Here is a 19111-nt window from a genome sequence, read left to right as displayed (position 1 = left end):
GGAAAACCCAGGAAGTGGAAAGTTAATGTACAAGATTGGTTGGAACTGGAGCTCTCTAGTGAGTATGCAGATGACTCTCGATACAGAACATGTATCTGTATGGGGTCATCTGGTCCAAACTCCCTGCTCAAGCAGGGTTATCCTAGAGCACACAGCACAGGAATGTGTCCAGATGGTCCTTGAATATCTCTGCTGAGGGAGACTACACAACCTCTCTGGGCAATCTGTTCCAATGCTTGGTCACCTGCATGGTAAAGAAGGTCTTCCTCATATTCAGGTGGAACTTCCTGTGCATCAGTTTCTGTCTGACGCCTCTTGTCCTATTGCTTGGCACCACTGAGAAGAGCCTGGAAACATCCTCTTGACAGTCTCCCTTCAGGTGCTTCATTGATAAGTCCCCTCTTCTCAAGGCTGAACAGGCACAACTCTCTCAGCCTTTCATTGTAAGAGAGATGCCCCGGTGCTCTAACCATATTCATTGCCCTCCACTGGAGCCTCTCCAGGAACTCCATGTCTCCCTGGTGCTGAGGAGCCCAGAACTGGACACAGCACTCCAGATGTGGCCTCACCAGGGCTGAGCAGAGGGGCAGGATTCCCACTCCCTACCTGCTGGCAATGCTCTTCCTAAAGCATCCCAGGATACCATTGGCCTTCTTGGCCACAAGGGCCCTGCTGGCTGATGGACAGCTTGTTGTCCACCAGGACCTCTGGATGCTTATGTACACAGTCTAAAAATAGTAAAGAGAGTTGTTTTGGGTTGTTTTTTTTTTGTCTCAGGGTGGGGTAATTTTGGTAGAGGAGCAACAAAAAGAAGGTGGGCAGCCCACATAATGAAGAGTTAAAAGCTGAAGAGGTGTCAGATTGACGATGGCATAAGAACAAAAAGGGAGAAATTAATTGGTGCTGTTTTAATTGCCCTGTACCCCCATCTGAGAACTGTCAGTAGAGATCTAGTCTAATGCTTTTTGTCTCTAGTAGAGGGGATTTTCTGATGCTACATTCTCTGTAGGCAGTGGAAACGTACTTAAAAAGAACATGTTCTCACTGTGTCCAGGACTTTGAAACAGGTTTCAGAGCTGGAACTGAGAGGGTGTCAAAATTCACACCGATGAATCTATTCTCTACATCTCTGGTATAAAGAAAAGCAAATTTGCCTTTTGTTTGGGTTTTTTTCATTGAGGGGGGGTTGTTGGTTTTGTTTGTTTCTCTTGGTATTTTTTTTAATACATCCTCACTCTGTCCCATTAGCCATTAATGAATACATAAACCAGGATGGAACCCAGTATTATCCCTAGGATATGCCACTAGCCTCCAGTTAGATTTTCTGCCTGTGATGACCCCCCTCAGGTCCTGTTGGTTCAGCCAGTTCTCAGTCAAACTTACTGTCTGCTTATCCAACTCACACTTCTTTAGCTTATGAGGATCCTAAGGGAGTTAAAAGCCTTCCTGGAAGTCAAGGTAGACAATATCCACTGCTTTCCATTCATCTCCCAAGCCAGTAATTTCATAGTTAAAAGGTCATCAGCCTGGTCAGTTTTCCTTGGTGAATCCCTGATGACTGTTCTTTATTACCTTCTTGTCTTTAGTGTGCCTGGAACTGGTTTCCAGGGCTAGCTGTGCACAAATGACCCATTAACATGGATGATGTGAAATTGCATGTAGGATCCTGGTACTAGCCATAATATCAGAAGTCAGCTCGTTAATAGTTAGCCTAGCACAGTGTTTTGGGCAGTGTCCTTTCAACCTATCCTTAGAACATGGAGTTGTCATGCCTGACATAAAATACTGTGGAGGAATGGGGCAAAATAGAATTTCACCCTTTTTAATGCTTGTATTGACCTAATGCTGTTAGGTTATTAGTAAGTAAATAAATAAAGGAAAAATTCATAACTTCTGTTGCCTTTTGAGTATCTGGGTGATCTTAACAGTGACAGGTTGGTAGACAGAAGTAGAAATTGACGTCATGGCATGTGGTTAATGTAATTTTTAAATGATCCTGGAGACCTGCTGAGGTTTTCCAGTTTTCTTTTAAACTGCTGACGAGAAATATTTGGCAGTCTTAGGATGAATGAGAGGAGGCCATATAGGTGCTACTTGGCACCCTTTGCTCCAGGATAAGCATTAAAAAACAAGTGCTTTTCTAGCCAGTACAGCCATTTTGCCTGTGACTTGGAAGGACAGTTGGGTTAGGATTGTTTTGAGCCATGCTGCCGTGATTCTTGCACAGGCAAGCATTGCAACAAGGATAGAGTGAACTTTTCCATCATTTGGTGTATGTTTTATCAGATGATCTGTTAAGGATAATTACAATTTTGAATGAGTGCAGCTTGAAGCTTGTTTTGGGCAAGTTTGTGATGAGAAATTAGATACCTCTGCTTCCTGCTTGTGTCATGCTGACAGGTGTACTGGCCAGGGCAGAACCCACTGACCTTTTCCTCTTCAGGACCTAGCCTGACTTTTTCAAGTAGTAATGTAATTAGAATGGACCTAAACTTCAATTAGAGTCACTTATGGAAGTAAACTTTTTTTCTCCTGAGTAAAATGCTGTCCTTGAAGTTACAATAAATCTGTGTTTTGCCCTTGCAGTTCATAGGAGTCAGAAGCCCCCATTCATAATGTGTATAAATGCTTGTAACTCTGGAAAGATGTCCAAATCTGTGTTTTACCTTTGCAAAATGGAGGAATAATGCAAATGTGCTGTTGCAATGCTTGTGTATGCATCCCTATCAGTATAATAATATAAGCAAAAAGTCATTGGTGCATATAGAATAACTAGAGGGGACTGAAGTGTGTATTGTTTGTGTGTTTCACATATATTTGATGCAAACAGAGGTTGAGCTTCAGAAAACTTGAACTTTACCTGAAATCTGGGAGACTTCATTTATGTGGATGAATACCTCTGCCCTTTAATTCCAAATATGTCCCTTTTTTTTTTTTCTTAAACCATCCCCACTGGACTAGTTGAAGCCTTTGTCCTATTTCCTCTTCATATCTTTTGTCCCTGGCCCCCTCTTTTTATATTTAAGTCTCCTCATTTGAAAAAGTCCCATTCCCCTCTGCTTGGTCTCCTGCCTGTGATCTTGCTGCCTATCTGTCCTAAGTCTTGTCTCAGTAAATCCTATCTGCATCCTGTCAGTTTGTTGTCTAATTTCCTTATATGATTTTTTGCTTTTTAGTATTTCTTTCTCATGTTCTCTGTCTCTGCTGATTCCAGAGCTCTCTCCACAGTTCTCTCAGCAGGCCTGACAACATTTTAATCACCATTCCTAATGTTTCTGCCCTCTTAAATTTTGTTCACTTAAGAGCAGTGTCCACCAAGCTTTGTTCCCATTTTGTCATTCCAATTATTCTGTGGTATTCTTTTGTCTCCTCTGCCCTGAAATTGCACAGCATGCTTTTCTATACTGTGCAAGGTTTGCAGAGCGACACCGAGACACAGGAACAATCTTTTCCCTGCTCTTGCCTTGGAGGATCAGATCTGAACCAGATGTTGCTGGCAGCACCTGAGAATAGCAGTTCAGACCTTGTGAAGCCTGAGCTGAACCTTGCAAAGGACCATTGCTAAAAGTTCTATTGAGGATATAAGAATTTGGAGGGTTTCTCCTCCTCCCACCCCAACATGTCAAATATAGGGGAATTTACATTAAGAAAGGAAAAGGCATACTCTCAGAAACAAAGTCTCCATTATGCTTGAATCTGCTGCTGTCTTCCTTGAGACATGAGGATATGGTTCATTTCCCTGCTAGTCAGCCTGGGGGTGCTTGTCTTCTCGGGGGAAAGGTCACCAAAATTTTTCAACATGAGCAAAAAAAAGGGCATTCTTTCTCAAAAAGCCTCGGGGAAATGGCTTTGCTGAAATCTCCTAGACAACTCACCAGGGAGGCAGGTTTCTGGCTTGGAAAGCTTCACTGAGGTAAGTACACAAGTCTGTCGAACCTATATACCCCTTGTGGGGTGAGGGTAAGCCTTGCAAGGGGAAATGTTGGATGTTTGAGGTAGATACGTGTTGGGGCACCAGTGATTAAGGGTAACCCTTCTGAGAGGAAGTCAGTGTCGGAATGTTATTGTTCCCAGTTTCCTGTCTCCCAGTGCTGCAGCTAGATGATGTCTCCTGTGTTTTATGCAGTTAGTTAAAAAGACAGCTCTGAAGACTGCAGTGTGCACATTGTCACTTGAGGTGTGTTAGTTAAAAGCATAGCTGTTTGTGCACTGGGTTTGCTGGATGGAATAACTGAAAATTAATTCTTCATAGATTCAAAAGCTGGGAATTCCAATATAGCTAAGACATCCTATAATGTTTGATCCCACATTATAGTTAATTTGTATATGTGACCTCTTTTTCTATGCTTGCTAACCTGCATACCTGAGAAAGGTACTTTTGGATTGCTGATGTAAGTTGCATGGGAAAATTTGGGTGAACAATTTCAAATACCTGAAAAACAAATACTATATTTTGCATAAACATAATATGTTTATGCAACAGTGATAAGTTTAATTATGATCACTATTTGTTAAACTTTTGAGCTGAATTTTCTCACTGCTTTTTTATCATCCATGAAGAAAGAGAAGTATCAAATTCTGGTTGACCTCCTTAGGGAAAGCTTGGCTTAAAAGCAAGGGAAGTTTTCTCCAGTAATATTGAGATATGACAGCTGAGACTGAAGCATCTCCGTACATGTCCAAGAGGCCTGCTTGAAGTTTGTAAAGTTTAAACAGAGTTACAGCTGTATAAATTATAGCAGAAAAATGTTACACTTAAAAATCTGTAATGAATTTGTAAGCAGTTTTATTGGAGAACATTGGTGTCGTGTTTTGTTTCTTGAGTTGCTGTTTACAAATCAGGACCAGGGCAGACTGCTGAGAAGTGAGGTATTTAAGAACACCACAAGGTAAGTTACCAAACAGATCTAAAGAGCTATTCTGGCTACCCTTAAAGAAATACCTAAAGTAAATCAGACTTCTTTCCTCTGATGCACTGGGATAGTTCAGTTTTCCCTACGTAGTTCTTCCTTCTTGTATGTGAGCCATATTAAACATCCTTAAGCAACCTAAAGTGATGGAAGTATACACAAACTGGTTTTTGTGTTTATGTCTTAGATAGCTTCAGATGCAGTTGTTTCTGGAACTCCAGGATCTTGAACAAAAGTGTTTTGCCAGCCACATATGCTGTAAACTCATCATATATGCCCTTTAATGATACCTAACAAGCAGAAGCAAAACCCAAATCTTGTTTTGCTGGGCAGGATGGGAATGGTTCTGGGTTTTGGAAAAAGAGGCTTTATAGCTGCACAGTAGGAATATAATGTGTTGTGGACAACCAGAAATAACCTAATAAACAACTTTTGTGGTGTAAGCATTTGCTTATGCTGTGGCATGAACAGGGAGCTGTTTGTAAACTAACTTCACAGGAAATACGCAAAGCCAGGGTTAAACATACTGATGCACAGTCTTTCTTATCTGCAACATCAGTACTTCAGTCTCATTTCTGCTGGCAGCATTCATAAATTTCTTTCATTCAGCATGTTCCCAAGTACTTGAAAGACACAGAATTAAATGTCATTGCTGCCTTGTGTTTCCTCCACCTATACTTTGCATTCAGTTCTTATCTTACACCTACATTGTAGAAACTTGCTGGGACAGAGACTGTCTTGTCGGGTGATTGCAGAGCTTCACCGGTTGACTGGGACTGCAAATGTTAAGACAGCACAAACGTATAGCCATAGCTTTGGGTTTGTTTTAAGGTCAGCTCTGTGTTTGGACAGCACAGAAGGGTGAGTTACACTGCAGTAATAAATGAGCTGTCTATAAATGTACAGTGAGCCTTTCTTAAGCTGTGGGTGGGAGAGAAGCAGCAGGGAGGGCTGCTGCTCTTCCAGGGAGCCACAGAATTGCTGAAAAGCCTGGCTGCTGTTGCTCTTGTCCTCCCTTTTCTTGCAGCAGGGCGTAAATCATTCGACCATGCTGTCTGCAGCCTCCTACCCACTTGCTGAATGTGAATGAATACAGATAAAAGGATGAAAGTTAATCTTCTGTTCCAGAAAGCTTTATTCTTCTGGGAGTTGGGAGGCAAGGGAAGGATGTAATTTAAATATGGAGTGTGCCATTTAGGAGTGTTGGTGGTGGGAAGGGGACTCGGGGATTGAAACGTCATTCCTGTGACTGCATGAGGCCCGAGCGGGAGGTTGTATTCCTGGCTAGGGGATGTTTAGAGCCCTTCTGGGATTCAGGAAGTAACAAAAGAGAGCTCTGTTCACCTCTGCCCTCCAGCTTGCTGTTGCTCACTGGCAGTGGATAAGGAGTTCCACAGAACAGAGCAGCAGCAGCAGCTCAACGAAACAAGTTTATTGATCAGACAGGAAAACTGTGAGGAATAGGCCTGAGAGCTGAGAGGCAGGGAGAGGAAGTACACCTTTTTCTGCAAAATTTTCATGAAACATTACCATGTTTTAATGGGATGATACATTTTTTGCACAATGATTGGGATTTTCTGTAAAGATATTTCAGAATTTGGAGGTGATATCTTAAAGGCAAAGACATTGCTGCATTTTCAGCCAGGCCATAGTTTCTGGAATTTTATTTGTTTGTTATAACCATTTCCATTTTGGTCCATGAAAATATTTGACCACTTTTAAAGTTGTTGTATCAATGTTATTAAATATTACTTGTCAGTGAACAAGTAATATTACTGTTCTAGTAATTTATGACCTTTCAGCCTGAAAGCTTAAAAAACCACATAGCAATCTCTCTCTTTTCTGCCCTTACCACTCCTGCAAATTAAGGTGTGGAGGTAGCTGCTGTTATTTGTGGTTTCATGAGAAGGCAATTTTGCAAATAAGACACTTTAAAAAAGTTTTTCCTTGTGAACCACCCACTACTATAAGGTTCCATTTCATTGCTCTTCATTTATTAATAGTAAAAGCCATCCATAAGTCTCTGGGAATCATGTAGTTACCAAGGTTAAGATAAATGTGTTTTTAGGATGTGTGCAGATTTTCTTCATTTTGCTGGGTTTGCATTTTCATTCTTTGGAAAACAGACTCTTTCAGTTTCCTTTCTTGTGTTTTAAAATAAACATTTCACTTCTGGAATGTCTCATTTAACTTGTAAGCATATTGAAATATCTTTTAAAAATGTTAACATTCATTTGCCTTACAAGTTGGGGAAAGTTTATTTAACTGGGCAAGGGTCTACACCACAAGGCTCAAGTTCTTTTCCTGGGTGATTCATACATTGAAAGGCCAAATATGCCGTAATAATTCTCACTGTTTTGTTTGACTATGGTTCAATAAACTTATAATTGGACCAGCTAAAGTGTGTAATGAGAATTAATTTATAGATGTCCTGATGAACTTTTTTTTTTTAAATTTATAATTACTAAACACTTCAGCTGGTACTTTTTAAAAAAAGATTGAGAATATTGAATGATGATGATTACTGTTATTTATTTTCATTTGGCTGTTTTCATTACTGTAGCTTATTTCTTCTGTGTTTCCCCTTAACTTTAGAAAGGCATTGGATGAGGGCCTCACATAACTCCTTAATGACGTGTCAGCAAACTACTGATAGCATTTGTAATTCCAGTGATCTCCACCTGTGCTCTGAACTTGCTTCTTACCACACCTCTGAGCAGCAATTTTGAGTGCCAGCTTCTGGGAAAAAATCTGCAGCTGTGATTAGGCAGTGTGTGCTGGCTGATAACTGAAGAAATGTGGGACATGGATTTAATCAGTGGGTTTCAGCTTCAATAAGTTAGTGTGCTGAAGTGTCTAGGTGGGGTTTCACATGAGTTTCCATTCCTGGTGATTTATCCATAGTCATCTTTACAGATGATAGACCATTTACAGGAGTCATCTGTGTTCAGTCCATGAATCACAGTTTCAGCTTGAGTGCTTTTAATGCAAAATTACAGTTTGATTTTATTGACAGCCTGCCTTCCAAAGTGTCTTTTTAGGGTGGGAGGTTTTAGCATGGAATTCCTGCAGTTGAACAAAGGAATATTATTGAACTTTGACTGTGTTTCTTTAGAACAAAAATTCACTACAACAAAGAAGACAAAAATCCATGAGAGCAGTCCATCCAGGCAGGCTAACATTTCAGTGCTGGATCAGCTGGTGTCAGGTTTTGACCTTCCAGAGAGCTTTATAGGCATTGCATTCCTGCCAAAATGGCTCATGGGATGCAAGAAGGAAGCATGCACTGGGCAAAAAGAAAGGACATATGACCCTGGACAGGTGGAGTAGGCATTGTAGGACATGTGCTTCCTTTCCACCCCAGTCCTAGAATGGAGCTGTGGGACAGTGCTGGAAATTGATACAGGCATCTTCTAGCACTGGGGCAGAGGCAAGAGGATGTGCAGAGCTTGCTTTAAAGGCTCAGGTTTGAAGCAGTGAGGGGGAACCCATAGCTGCAGGAAGCTATTCTGCTTTCTCCCAGCCATGCATACTGGTGAGGCAGTTGTCCTTGCCAAGGGCCCCTGTGAATGGATTCAGTGCAACAGAGTGTTGAGGGACCTCTCACTGACAAAGTTTTCCAGGGCAAATTCTTTAGTTCATTTCCTGAGACTAGCTGTGCTCTGACAGCTTGAAGTCCTGTGACAAGATGTCCTGACTGTTGTGTTGTTGACATTGATGTGCCCTAGAAATTTCCAGCTTTGTATTTGACCATGCTGGTGCTCATGTCTACATGGGCACAATTGTTGAAAGGCAGCCTAAACCAAAGAATGTGTGTGTTCTCAAGGTGCAAGGCATAGTGTTAGGACTCAGGAATTCCTCACTGCTAATTTTGGCTGACACATAACTCCCCCTGTGGCTTTCCATGTGTGTGGATGAAGCCAAGTGGACCTACTCGGGGTCACTGCCTTAGTAGCTGCAAATGGGACAGTGTTTTAACATCTATAATATAGATGAGGAAGTTGATTATCAAAAATCTGTCCCTCAGGAATAGCTACACAGAAAAACCCCCTTTTTTTTTCTTTAATCCCCTTCTGTCGGTAAAATTTAAGTTAGTACTGTTTACTTTAACTTAACTTATTTACAGACCCCTAACTGCGGAAAGTGTAGGGAGATGTCTGTCATGATCACCTTACTCTGCAATGTTAAACAGTGGAAAGAAAACTTACATGTGCTTCTCTATTTTTAGTCTTTCCTCATACCATGTTCTCACGAGTGCTCTCGCCATCAATCTTTGCCCTTTCCACATGCAGTCAGTCAGCAGAGTATCGTCTTACCGTGTCACGCTTTACTGCCGTTACCCGCGGGCTGCGTGTGAGCCAGCTGCACGTGTAAATTGGCACTTCTGAGGAAGCTGGCTGGAAGCACAGGCGAGCTCGGGATGGATCCTCCACCATCCTCCCAGGGGCCTGGCGAGAGGACTGGTGGCAGCAAGGTGGCCTCCTGCCAGCTCAGAGACTCTGCTCCACTGCAGGGATATTGGAGAGGAAAGCAATTGATCACATCTAGTGACAGATTGCGTAAAGCAGACGGGTTAGTTTGGCTGGTCCCGTTGGGAGGGTGGCTGGCTGTCAGTGCTGGGAGGTCTTCTCCATGTCCTTTTTCCATGATAGTAGAGTCAGTGCTCTCCAAGCATGTCCTTCGAAACCCACCTGCAAGGCCTGTCACACCCATTTCCCACCAGGGCAGAGCTTTGCTACTTCTGACAAGCAGCAGTCTTACATGCAAGGTACCAAGGGATATAAAGCAAATGGAAAAGGGAGGCAGGAAGCACACGGAGCACAGGTGCTTTCTGTTCACTTTGCCAGACATAGCAGAGGAGGTTGTGTGTCTCCAAGCTTCCATTGCCCTTAGAAAGACCCTGGCTTGGCTGTTGATCAGTGGCAGGACCATGCCATGCCATGCTGTGCATAGCCCCAGGAAGGTACTGGTCTTTCAGACCTGTCCATGCTTTGGCCTGTGTGAGGGTTTTCCAGCTTCAGATGTCTGTGAAAAACCCCCACCAAGTACCACTTGAAGTAGAAAGTGGAAAGACATGATCACAGAAATTTTCTTCTTTATTTAAGTTTTTGGGTTTGCATGTATGGTGGACAGTGTGAGAATTTTTCTAGTTTTCAATCAGGTGGTGGACTCATATAGCCAAAGGAACCAGAGCAAGAAAGCAAAGCATGTTTAGCTTACAAATGCACATTGCAAGCACAGCAGTACTTTAAGTAATTGAAAAGAGCTGCAATGAGCTGCCCTGACCAAAATTCATCATCCTTGGCCACCTGTTGTATGGATTGCATGCTATTTTTTGACCCACAAGGCATTCAGAGTATGTTGCTATACATGATGGATAAATTAAAAAATAAAATAAATAATAGAGAAAAAAGAATAGTAAAAACCTGATGCAAAGGGTAGATTGGTACATATTACAGTTACCTATGTAATTAGCAGAATAGGCAATGAGGAGCATTTTATAGTGCCTATTCTAGTGTACATCTGTTGCCTAACTTTCTTTGTTTACAAATGTGTGGCTAGTTTGGGCAGCATGGCTCTAGCTAGCAGGCTACAAATAGGATCCATTTCATGGCGTGCAGCCTTTTCCTCCAAGTGAAGTGAAAATGGTATTTAGGTGGCCAAGGCTGCTGAGCCGTTTCAGCAGTTTCTCTTCTGCACAGCCATCTGATTTTGGCCAAACACGTCTTTGGTGGATAGAGGGGAGCTGGGCAAAAATATGGCTGTGAGTACACTATAATATTTAAGAATTAAAACTGCTTTACTAGTAGCGCAGATCTAGGTTGGATCAGAAAACTGGGGTCTGAGTGATGCTATGGCACTGCCTGGATTAATCCCACTTGATTTAATATCACATATTCCTCCTCTGTCTGCAACACTACTAGAAGCCATTGAAGATTTGATAAGTACCTGGTTTTAAATATTTTTAGGTCAGAGACTGAGGTTTTCTGATGTAAGTCCTCAGCTCTTGAGCCAGAGCACGTTGCTGAAATCAAAGGGCAGCTTTGCTTTCTCCTGCACTTTGTTTAGGCATTGACAAACTAAGTTTCCTACTGGGTAGAATCCTTTTTTTCCTTCTTTTTTGGTATTAATATTCAATCAAATTTTCAGTCTCACGTGCCTGCCTCTTGGCAAATGTTTACCTGTACAACCACACTGCTCCTTCAGCAATTTTGCTTATCTTTTGCAATATTTTTATATGCACAGTCCTGCCCTGTAAAGGGATTACTAAGAACTTGTATAGTATATAGGATATGTATTTATTGCAGGGCAGGATAAAAATTGATTCTTGTCTTACAAGGCAGTGTGACTGTTATCCATTTTTTAAGAATTACTATGTTAACATTAGCATTGACATTACACCCTTCAATGTGCAATTTTAACATTACCACAGTAATGGCTGACTTAAACTATGGTCTGAACAACAATAGAATAGATTATGTTTTTAAAGTTAAATATGTGTCTGTGTTCAAAGGAAAACCTGGGTGGCTAGATGAAAATGTCCCACTAATTTGCCTTTGGTTTCTAAAGCTTGGTCATGGAAAACATTATGCAGTATGTGAAAATAATTTTACTCATTTTGTGCTTTTCTTGACAGTTTTCTCTCATTTCCAGTTTGTATAATTTATTTTTTTAGCTTCTGAGGTTGGTGTTTTCATCATTTTATTTCTCTAGGAATGGAGGAGGAGACAGTAGTCAGGATATGCAACTTCTAACAGACATTCCTTCTGATAGATTTGGCATGATGAAAGACAAATGGGGAGAATGTCAAACCCAGCAAGGAAGGCAGGGCAGTCTAGCAAGACTCTTCTAGTTTTTGGAGAGTTTCAAGGTGGAAAGTTTCAATGGGAGGGGGAAATTGTGAAATAAGATTAGAGCAAACCATGGTCCATAAATCAATCTAAGGAGACTGACATTTGTGAAGGGGTTTTTTTCTCCTATAAAGTAATCTAAATGTTTATGCCATAACTGCAAAGAAGCAATAAAAGTCAAAGGTTGTAAATAAATCATTCGGTGCCGACAGAGGGTTCACAGATGCTGACAAGAAACAAATAAAGTCAATAAGGCCGGTACTCTGTACTGATAAATTTCATTGATTTCTGCACCATGTCATTACGTTTGCAGCCTGCCCTGTTATCTTGTAGCTCCAAACCTTTCATTATGGCTTCAGATGATAACAGCTGTTGATATGCAGCAGGAGGTTGCAGTCACTACCATGGGGGTAAAGTACCATTTGCTAAGAAATAATTAGGAAAATCCCCACGTTTGGATAGCTTTGATCTGCCTGTGGTGTTGTCCTTGCAGAGGACATTATATGCCAATACTGCATCTGTTTCCTGGATGAGTTCATGAAGCCTTTATGAGAGCACACGTGCACTAAAGCAGTACAGCCAGACAGCTCCCACTGGGTGAGTCAGTGCAAGCAGAGTGCTGCTGTGCTGTGCCTGAGCTTCATGACACCACCGTGTTAAGACTGTCCAATGTCCATGTTTTTCACAAAAACACAGATACCTGGAGCTTTTTGCTGCTGTGGCTACCCTACTGTCAGTGCCACACCAGGCAGTTTGTGTCTGCTGCAGGTATCTGCTTACACCAGTAACAGCAATGTAAACGTGTTTGTAATCTCAAGTCCAAAATACCAACAAAAATAGAAACCTAAACAGGAAAGCAGTCCCCACATCCTGTCTTTTCCTAGCAGGATGAGGTGAGGTATAAGGTTGCTCTGAATCCCAAGCAGTTTGAGCAAATAACCATCTCCCCTTACCCTGCCTAAGCACAAATCCAGACATTAGTTTCTGGTTTGTTTCTGACCTGAGGCTGGATGGGGAAGAAGAAGAGGGCCTGAAGCGCAGTCTGAAGGAACTTTTAGCAAAAGAGAGCACAGACTGGGTGTGTGGTGTATATAAGCTGATACTGGCATATGTTGCAGGAGTGCAGGAAAACTGCCAAAGCACCTGCAGGCTGCTGCTTGGCAGCAGCATTAGAAAGGTACCTGGTTCCCTCTTCCTCACTAATAATTGGTAAAAGACTGAGAAGAGTATGTATATGTGGAGGAAAATTGGGATAAGAGGACAAAAGGAATGAAAACTAGGTCATGCATGTAACACTCTCTACAATACTGAAATAACTGTGGACTGTTTATTATTTTGAAGAAACCCAAGCTCCAGCTATGCAAAGATGAATGAATTGGAAAGGAACTTCTCTTTATTCATTAAATTTGCTGTATGGAGTTATTTATTGTAAGATTTCCATTCCTCTGCAGCCCAATCTTGCCATATCAGCTCAGGGTGCTGTAGTGTTCCTGCAATGCTAAAAATGTTTTCAGAGGGTCACAATTCCACTGGAGCTTTTCTTTTCTTTGCTTTTATATGATGAAGTTGTCTATTTGTGATCAGAAAAGGTTATTTGTTTAATACTATTTCTGGAGTAGCCCTTAATCTATCATCTACTTGTGCCTTTGACCTAGTGTACTGCTTGCTGCAGTCCTGTCTGCCTCACCATCCTGAACCTTTTTGTTCTTCTGCAGCTTCTGAGTATAAATAACAAGTTGAAGACAGGTTCAGGGAGGCTGTGGATGTGGTTCCAGTGATTTCCTGCACAGTTATATTTTAAGGATAGGTGTTCTCTGAGGCTGCTGTCAGCCAGGAGGAAGAGTAAGGTTGGGTGCTATCACAGGAGAGATGACATGGCTCTCCTGGGACTTGCCTGCCTACTGCCACTTGTTCTCTTCTTAAAGACACTGAGGTTGCCTTGGAATAGACTTGCTTTCCCCTGGCAAAAAATACTGAGTTTTGGGGCCGATGAGGGCTACCTTTAACTGGAGGTGATGAAAGACTGTGGATTATTGATAGGGGAAGGGGGCAGGAAATTCTGCTGATACCTAAACCTGCATCTTGGTTACACCTCTGACATTGCTGACACAATTTCAGTTGAACTGAAGGACATACGGGCAAGGAGGCTCAAATGCTGTAATTCTTAACCTTCCTTATGAGGACATCTAAAAACCAAAAGTCAGATCTCTAGTTGATCCAAACCCTTTTTCTTCACAGAATTGGCACAGAGAATGAATCTTGGCTGTGTATATGTGTTCTATAATACCCTTTTTTTTTTTATTACAACTCTGGACCACAGTTGTATCTCAGAAGTTTGCATGGTCCTCTTGGCATTTTGCAGGGTTCCGTTCTTGCAGCACCCTGGAATGTTGTGTTGCTTTTGGGAGGTTGCCACACCACATTGTCTAGCCACAGGCTAAAGGATTTTATTTATTTTTATTTCACATTGTTCCAGCTGTTTTCACTTTTATTTCCACACTCCAGCAGAATTTCTTCATGAATGTGGCAGCACATCAGGTTTCTTGTTTTATGAGTTGTAGTTAGTTAAATAGCCTGCTGGATTTGGTTGCCCTTATGTGAGAATTTTAATACTGTAGCAGCAACAGAATGAAAGGTGACATTGAGCTCTCATCAAAGTCAAAGAAGAGGTGGGAAAGTTGTTGTCCCAGAACACTGCTGATCTGAGCAGATCTGATCTCTTTCTAGCTGTCATGTTCTTATTCAAATAAAGTCCCTGGATGAGGCACTATCAGTCTTATAAGTGCAAAAAGAAATCCTTGCTAGAATATATAGCAATGTAACTCTGTGTGTGGTAAATAGCACAGACACACATACATTGAGATCTGTCTTCCACATACACTGCATTCTTTGGTAACCACATTTTATTTAAAAGTAATTTATTCAGTGGTTGCTTTTCTGAGCCTCTGTTGCTTGAGTGTTTTCTGTTATTCATTATATAGCTTTTCTGTTACTAAGACTGCATAAAATGACATTCTTCATCTCTTTTACATTTTTTTGTCTTTGAGCCAGTCAAATGATCAATTAAACTGTCACTGTGAATGAAATCTGAAAACATTTGCTTATCAGTAGCAAGAGAAATGTTGGCTGTCCCGTCTAAGAGGTATAACTTAGCTTTCAGTCTTTTGTTATTTTCTTGGTTTCAGGGAACAGATAAGTACTGTTACTGTTCATAATAGAGTGACTGTTCACAGAGGGGCTGCTGAAGGGTTTATTGTAATAATAAGGTGAAACTGATATGAAGAGACTCATCTTGTACAATAAAATGTAGCTCTGTTTACTGATCTAGAAAAGGAGGAAATGTCTGAAGACCTCCCTCTCATTTCTCTTGTAGGATTACCTCGACTGTATCACTGATCAGACCAAGCTCTCCCTGGGAACAGAGGAGCGATCAGCCCTGTTTGGAAACATAAGGGATATCTACCATTTCAACAGGTAAATTCATATTTAACTAAATGGAAACAGCTCAGTAGTCTGTGTTAATGAGAGGCAGCAAATCAGCAACTACACTTTTATCACTTTAAAAGAGCCAAGATCTATAAATTGAGAAATGATCTAATTTTGTTTCTAAGCAAAGTTGGTTTGCTGAGACCAGATTTTTTTAGCTGTTAATTTGATGATTCAAGTGTGGTCTCCATTTACTTATTTTTGCTTTCATATTGGGTATTTACATGAATATAAGCCTAATTTTCTCTGTGCCTTAACTGAGCCTAATGCAAGTCCACTGTAAAAGAAATCCTACTATATTGGCTTCTTTTGTGTACCTATGTACATCACCCAGATCTGGCTTTTGTACTGTTTTATGCTACTAGGTACTCCCTGCATTAATTTCTCAAAACTGTATTCAAGTACCTTTCCTTGACTGAAGTTTTCAGTATCTTTCCAGCCTTCTCTAAAACTCTGCAGATGGAATTCTAGTGTATATTGGGAGCCTGAAGTAAAATTTCTTGCTTGCATAGCTAGTGCCACATTGTGTGGGATCTCAGCATCTGCAGTTTTAGGAGCATGCTACTGCTCCTTTTGTCTGAATTCTCTGTTACTATAAAAATTATTACCTTATTTAGCATTTAAGGAAAACCTGAATATTCAACCAACACAGGAAATATATTGACATAAAGTTCCCACATCTTTTATATCCCAGTATCCTGTAAAAGCTCTCTTAGCTTTGCTGTGGTTGAGAAAACATCTGCCAAACTACTGTGTTTTTTGAAGAACAACAGATAATTTAATGGAATCAAAAGAGGATTCTGAAGTGGTGCACTTGTGTCAAAGATCATCTTCAATGTTTTTCCATCATCATGGGAAGTTACTTTAAAGGGCTTTAGCTGCTGGGATCACTGTTTAGTGTAAAATGAAAGAGTGAGGATGGATCTATTCAGAATTTATGGACAAAGATGAAATCTAAAGTCTTTTCCTGAAGCTTAAAATAGCTACTGCAGGGTAATGGAAATATGCTTAAGTAGAAAACTGCTGTGTCCTGCTTCAGCTGCAACAACTGACTTTACTGAATGTCTAACAGCTGGAAAATACATAATGGGAGCATGCTAAAACAGGCTCATGGCCCATTTTAGAGCCAAGAGACAATGATTGTGAGCTTACAGATTCCCAGTGGTCACAAAATGGAAAAACACAGTCCTGGCCATTGTATTTTCTGATCCTTCAAAAACTAGAAAAATTATAGACTTGCTAGCTAGGACACATTTATGCCAGCTTCATTGCAAATATTACCTACTGAAAATACATTCAAGTGTGATCAGTTGTTATACAGAATTACTGAGCTGTGAAAAAAAAATTGCAGCAGTTAAAAAACCACAACACAAACCAGTTTTGCAGTTTTGGGCAATTTTAGAGATAGATATGTTAGAATGGTTAAAACTCACTGGAAATTTGTCCAAAACCTCTAGTAAATTACTAATGTATTTCAGGCCTTCTATAAATTTCTGCATGGAAATTGTGAGTTCTTAAAACTGAACACTCACTGTAGATCCCAATATAGCTTCAAGGATTAAGTTTATTCCTGTGAAATTTGGCATGTAGCTTCTGTGTCTAAACATACTTTAGAGCCTTTTTATTTATTCTTAGCTTCAGAAAAAGGTCCACTTGGCAGTTCTGTGTTAGCAGTTTCAGAATTTTTTGTGAGCATGATTTTATAGATTCAGAATTACCTTGTTTTTCTCAATGTTGAATGTGATTGTTAATAATCAAAGGTGTTAGTCTTGGGGTTTTTTCAGATTTGCAGATCTGAGAAATTTCATTTCAGTAAATGGGATTTTCTCTCAGCTAAACTACACAGGATTTTTAGGTTGTGTGTTGAAATGCAACACACAGGTTGTGTGCAAAAATGATTGTCATCATGGTAACTACTAGTCTGGTGATTATGAACTCTTTTTGAAAAACTATTTCTTTCAGAGTTTCATGGGAGTAAGGTCTGTCTTCTTCTGAGGAGAAGCCATCATAAAACCAAAAAACCAAAGCATCGTAAAATGCATTGTAATAAGACTTTCATTCATTTGACTTGAAAAAATAATGAATGCACTGTATGCAAAAATGTCAGCCTTTACATCCCAAAGGAGTTATTAGCAAAGGCTCTCAATGATATTCATACAGATTCAGATTTTCCCAGCCCATAATAACCCAAGCTGTGTAGCTCAGTACGTGGTCCTAAGTAGCACTTGTGTCATGCTTCAAGTCTGAATCTTGTTAGTGATTCACCTGAAAGAGCACAGAGTTCCTCCAGCAGCGCTCGCTCATGCTCCCTGCCTGGCTGGTTGGCACAAGCCAATTGCAGAGGCCAAGAACTGTAATCCTGTCTGCGAACAGCAGAAAACCTCTGGATATTCAGGTGAACAGGACTAATGTTTTTCTTTCTTGTTTTTTCTGCCTCCTGCCAGGCGCTTAAATGTAACCTGTAATATTAACCTTGCTTTTTCACATGTGAGTCCGGTATTGTAGAGATTTATTTAAGTGTTTCAGGATGCCTGAGCATGACAGTTTTGCTGTTTTTACAGTGGTAGACTGCTCTTACCAATCCCATTCTAATCAGCCAGGTGAGACAGAACAGAGTGTAGTATGGGTAAGAAACTCTTTGAAAAAACAGCCCTTACACTATGGGCTTGTGCTGAGGATGCAAACTGCTAGGCTATTTACTGGATAAACGTGGACTCATGTATATATAAGACCTTTAAGTGTTCCTTTGCTATATCCTGAAGGAGAAATAATACGGTTTTATCAGAGACCAGTAGGAATAAAATGACAGTCCAGGTGCTACATACTCTAAGCCATCAGAAGAACATCTGACTGCCAGACAGCAGGAATCCTCTGAGCCTGTTTGGCATGATGTTCTTTCCAAAACTCATGTGTGGGACACAGTCAGTATAACTACTAATGTCTGTGGTCACCATTGCTACTAATGTCTGTGGTCACCATTGCTTCTTTTGCTGATGTAAACAAGCTTCTTGATTGTGGGGTATCAAACGAGGGTCATATTTTTATTCCCTTTTTGATGAAGGGAGAAATTGAGGGGTGGAGGTTAAATTGTCACTGTACAAAGTGACTTAGTGATCACTGAACCTAAGGCCTTTGCCTGTCTTTGTTCCTTCTGACTCCTTGCTGATTTCTTCCTTTCCTTCCTCCAGTAATTAGGGAAGCAAAGAGCAAGTCAGGAAACTCTTCTGGTTTACTGCTTTTTGTACATGCAAAGGGAAATTGTGTCTGCTCACAGGGGAAAAGAGTAGTTCCCTAGATGCAGGCATAGGAACTCTTAGACAAAACGTGTTTAGGGAAACAGCTGTGCACTGGGAGAAAAGTAGCCGTAAAGGGAAAATCCTTTGTGGGAACATGTGTGTGAGAATGGCAGGGGGAAAGAAGAGGAGAAGGAGGGGAAGGAGAAAATTCTGTTAGAGAACAGTTTGGCATAAAATTCAGTTTCTTCTCTTATTTTTCTGAGTACATCTTTCAGTAAGACTGAAAACTCTTTGGATCAAGGAGATACCTGTGAGGTTTTCTTTTTCTGCTTGAACTCTCTCACTGAATTTGCTTTCGAGAACTGAGTTTCATGCAACAGCAAACAGCCTTCCTTATTGCTTTGCTCCTGTTCAAATGAATTAATTTCCTCTTTGGCATGGCAAAATTATAAAATCCTCTTGTGTTATTGTTATGCATGTAGAATATATATATATATGTATAAAAGTACACTAATTTTCCTGAGTGAGCTTCTTAACATTCTTGTATGAGAATACATCCCCAGTTCTCACCAGTATTTTTCAGAGCAGTTCCTCATCTCCCTTGGTCAGGTAAAGCTTGTAGAACATA

At 40.7% G+C, this 19111-nt stretch overlaps 1 protein-coding gene across 5 annotated transcripts in view; it reads left to right on the top strand.

Moving 5' to 3' along the window:
* PLEKHG1 (pleckstrin homology and RhoGEF domain containing G1) overlaps positions 1–19111 on the top strand; it is a 139083-nt gene that overhangs the window by 93533 nt on the left and 26439 nt on the right. For all 5 annotated transcript variants that reach the window (XM_085055845.1, XM_085055843.1, XM_085055844.1 and 2 more), the window contains one exon: positions 15135–15235. In XM_085055845.1, coding sequence (XP_084911971.1) covers positions 15135–15235 — 101 coding nt within the window. The remainder of the gene's footprint in view (positions 1–15134; positions 15236–19111) is intronic.

This window comes from Lichenostomus cassidix, chromosome 3 (assembly GCF_008360975.1).
Source record: "Lichenostomus cassidix isolate B80296 chromosome 3, HeHo_3.0, whole genome shotgun sequence".
NCBI lineage: Eukaryota > Metazoa > Chordata > Aves > Passeriformes > Meliphagidae > Lichenostomus > Lichenostomus cassidix.
The sequence above is the reverse complement of the archived record's forward strand: the minus strand, read 5'-3'. Positions and strand labels throughout refer to the sequence as shown.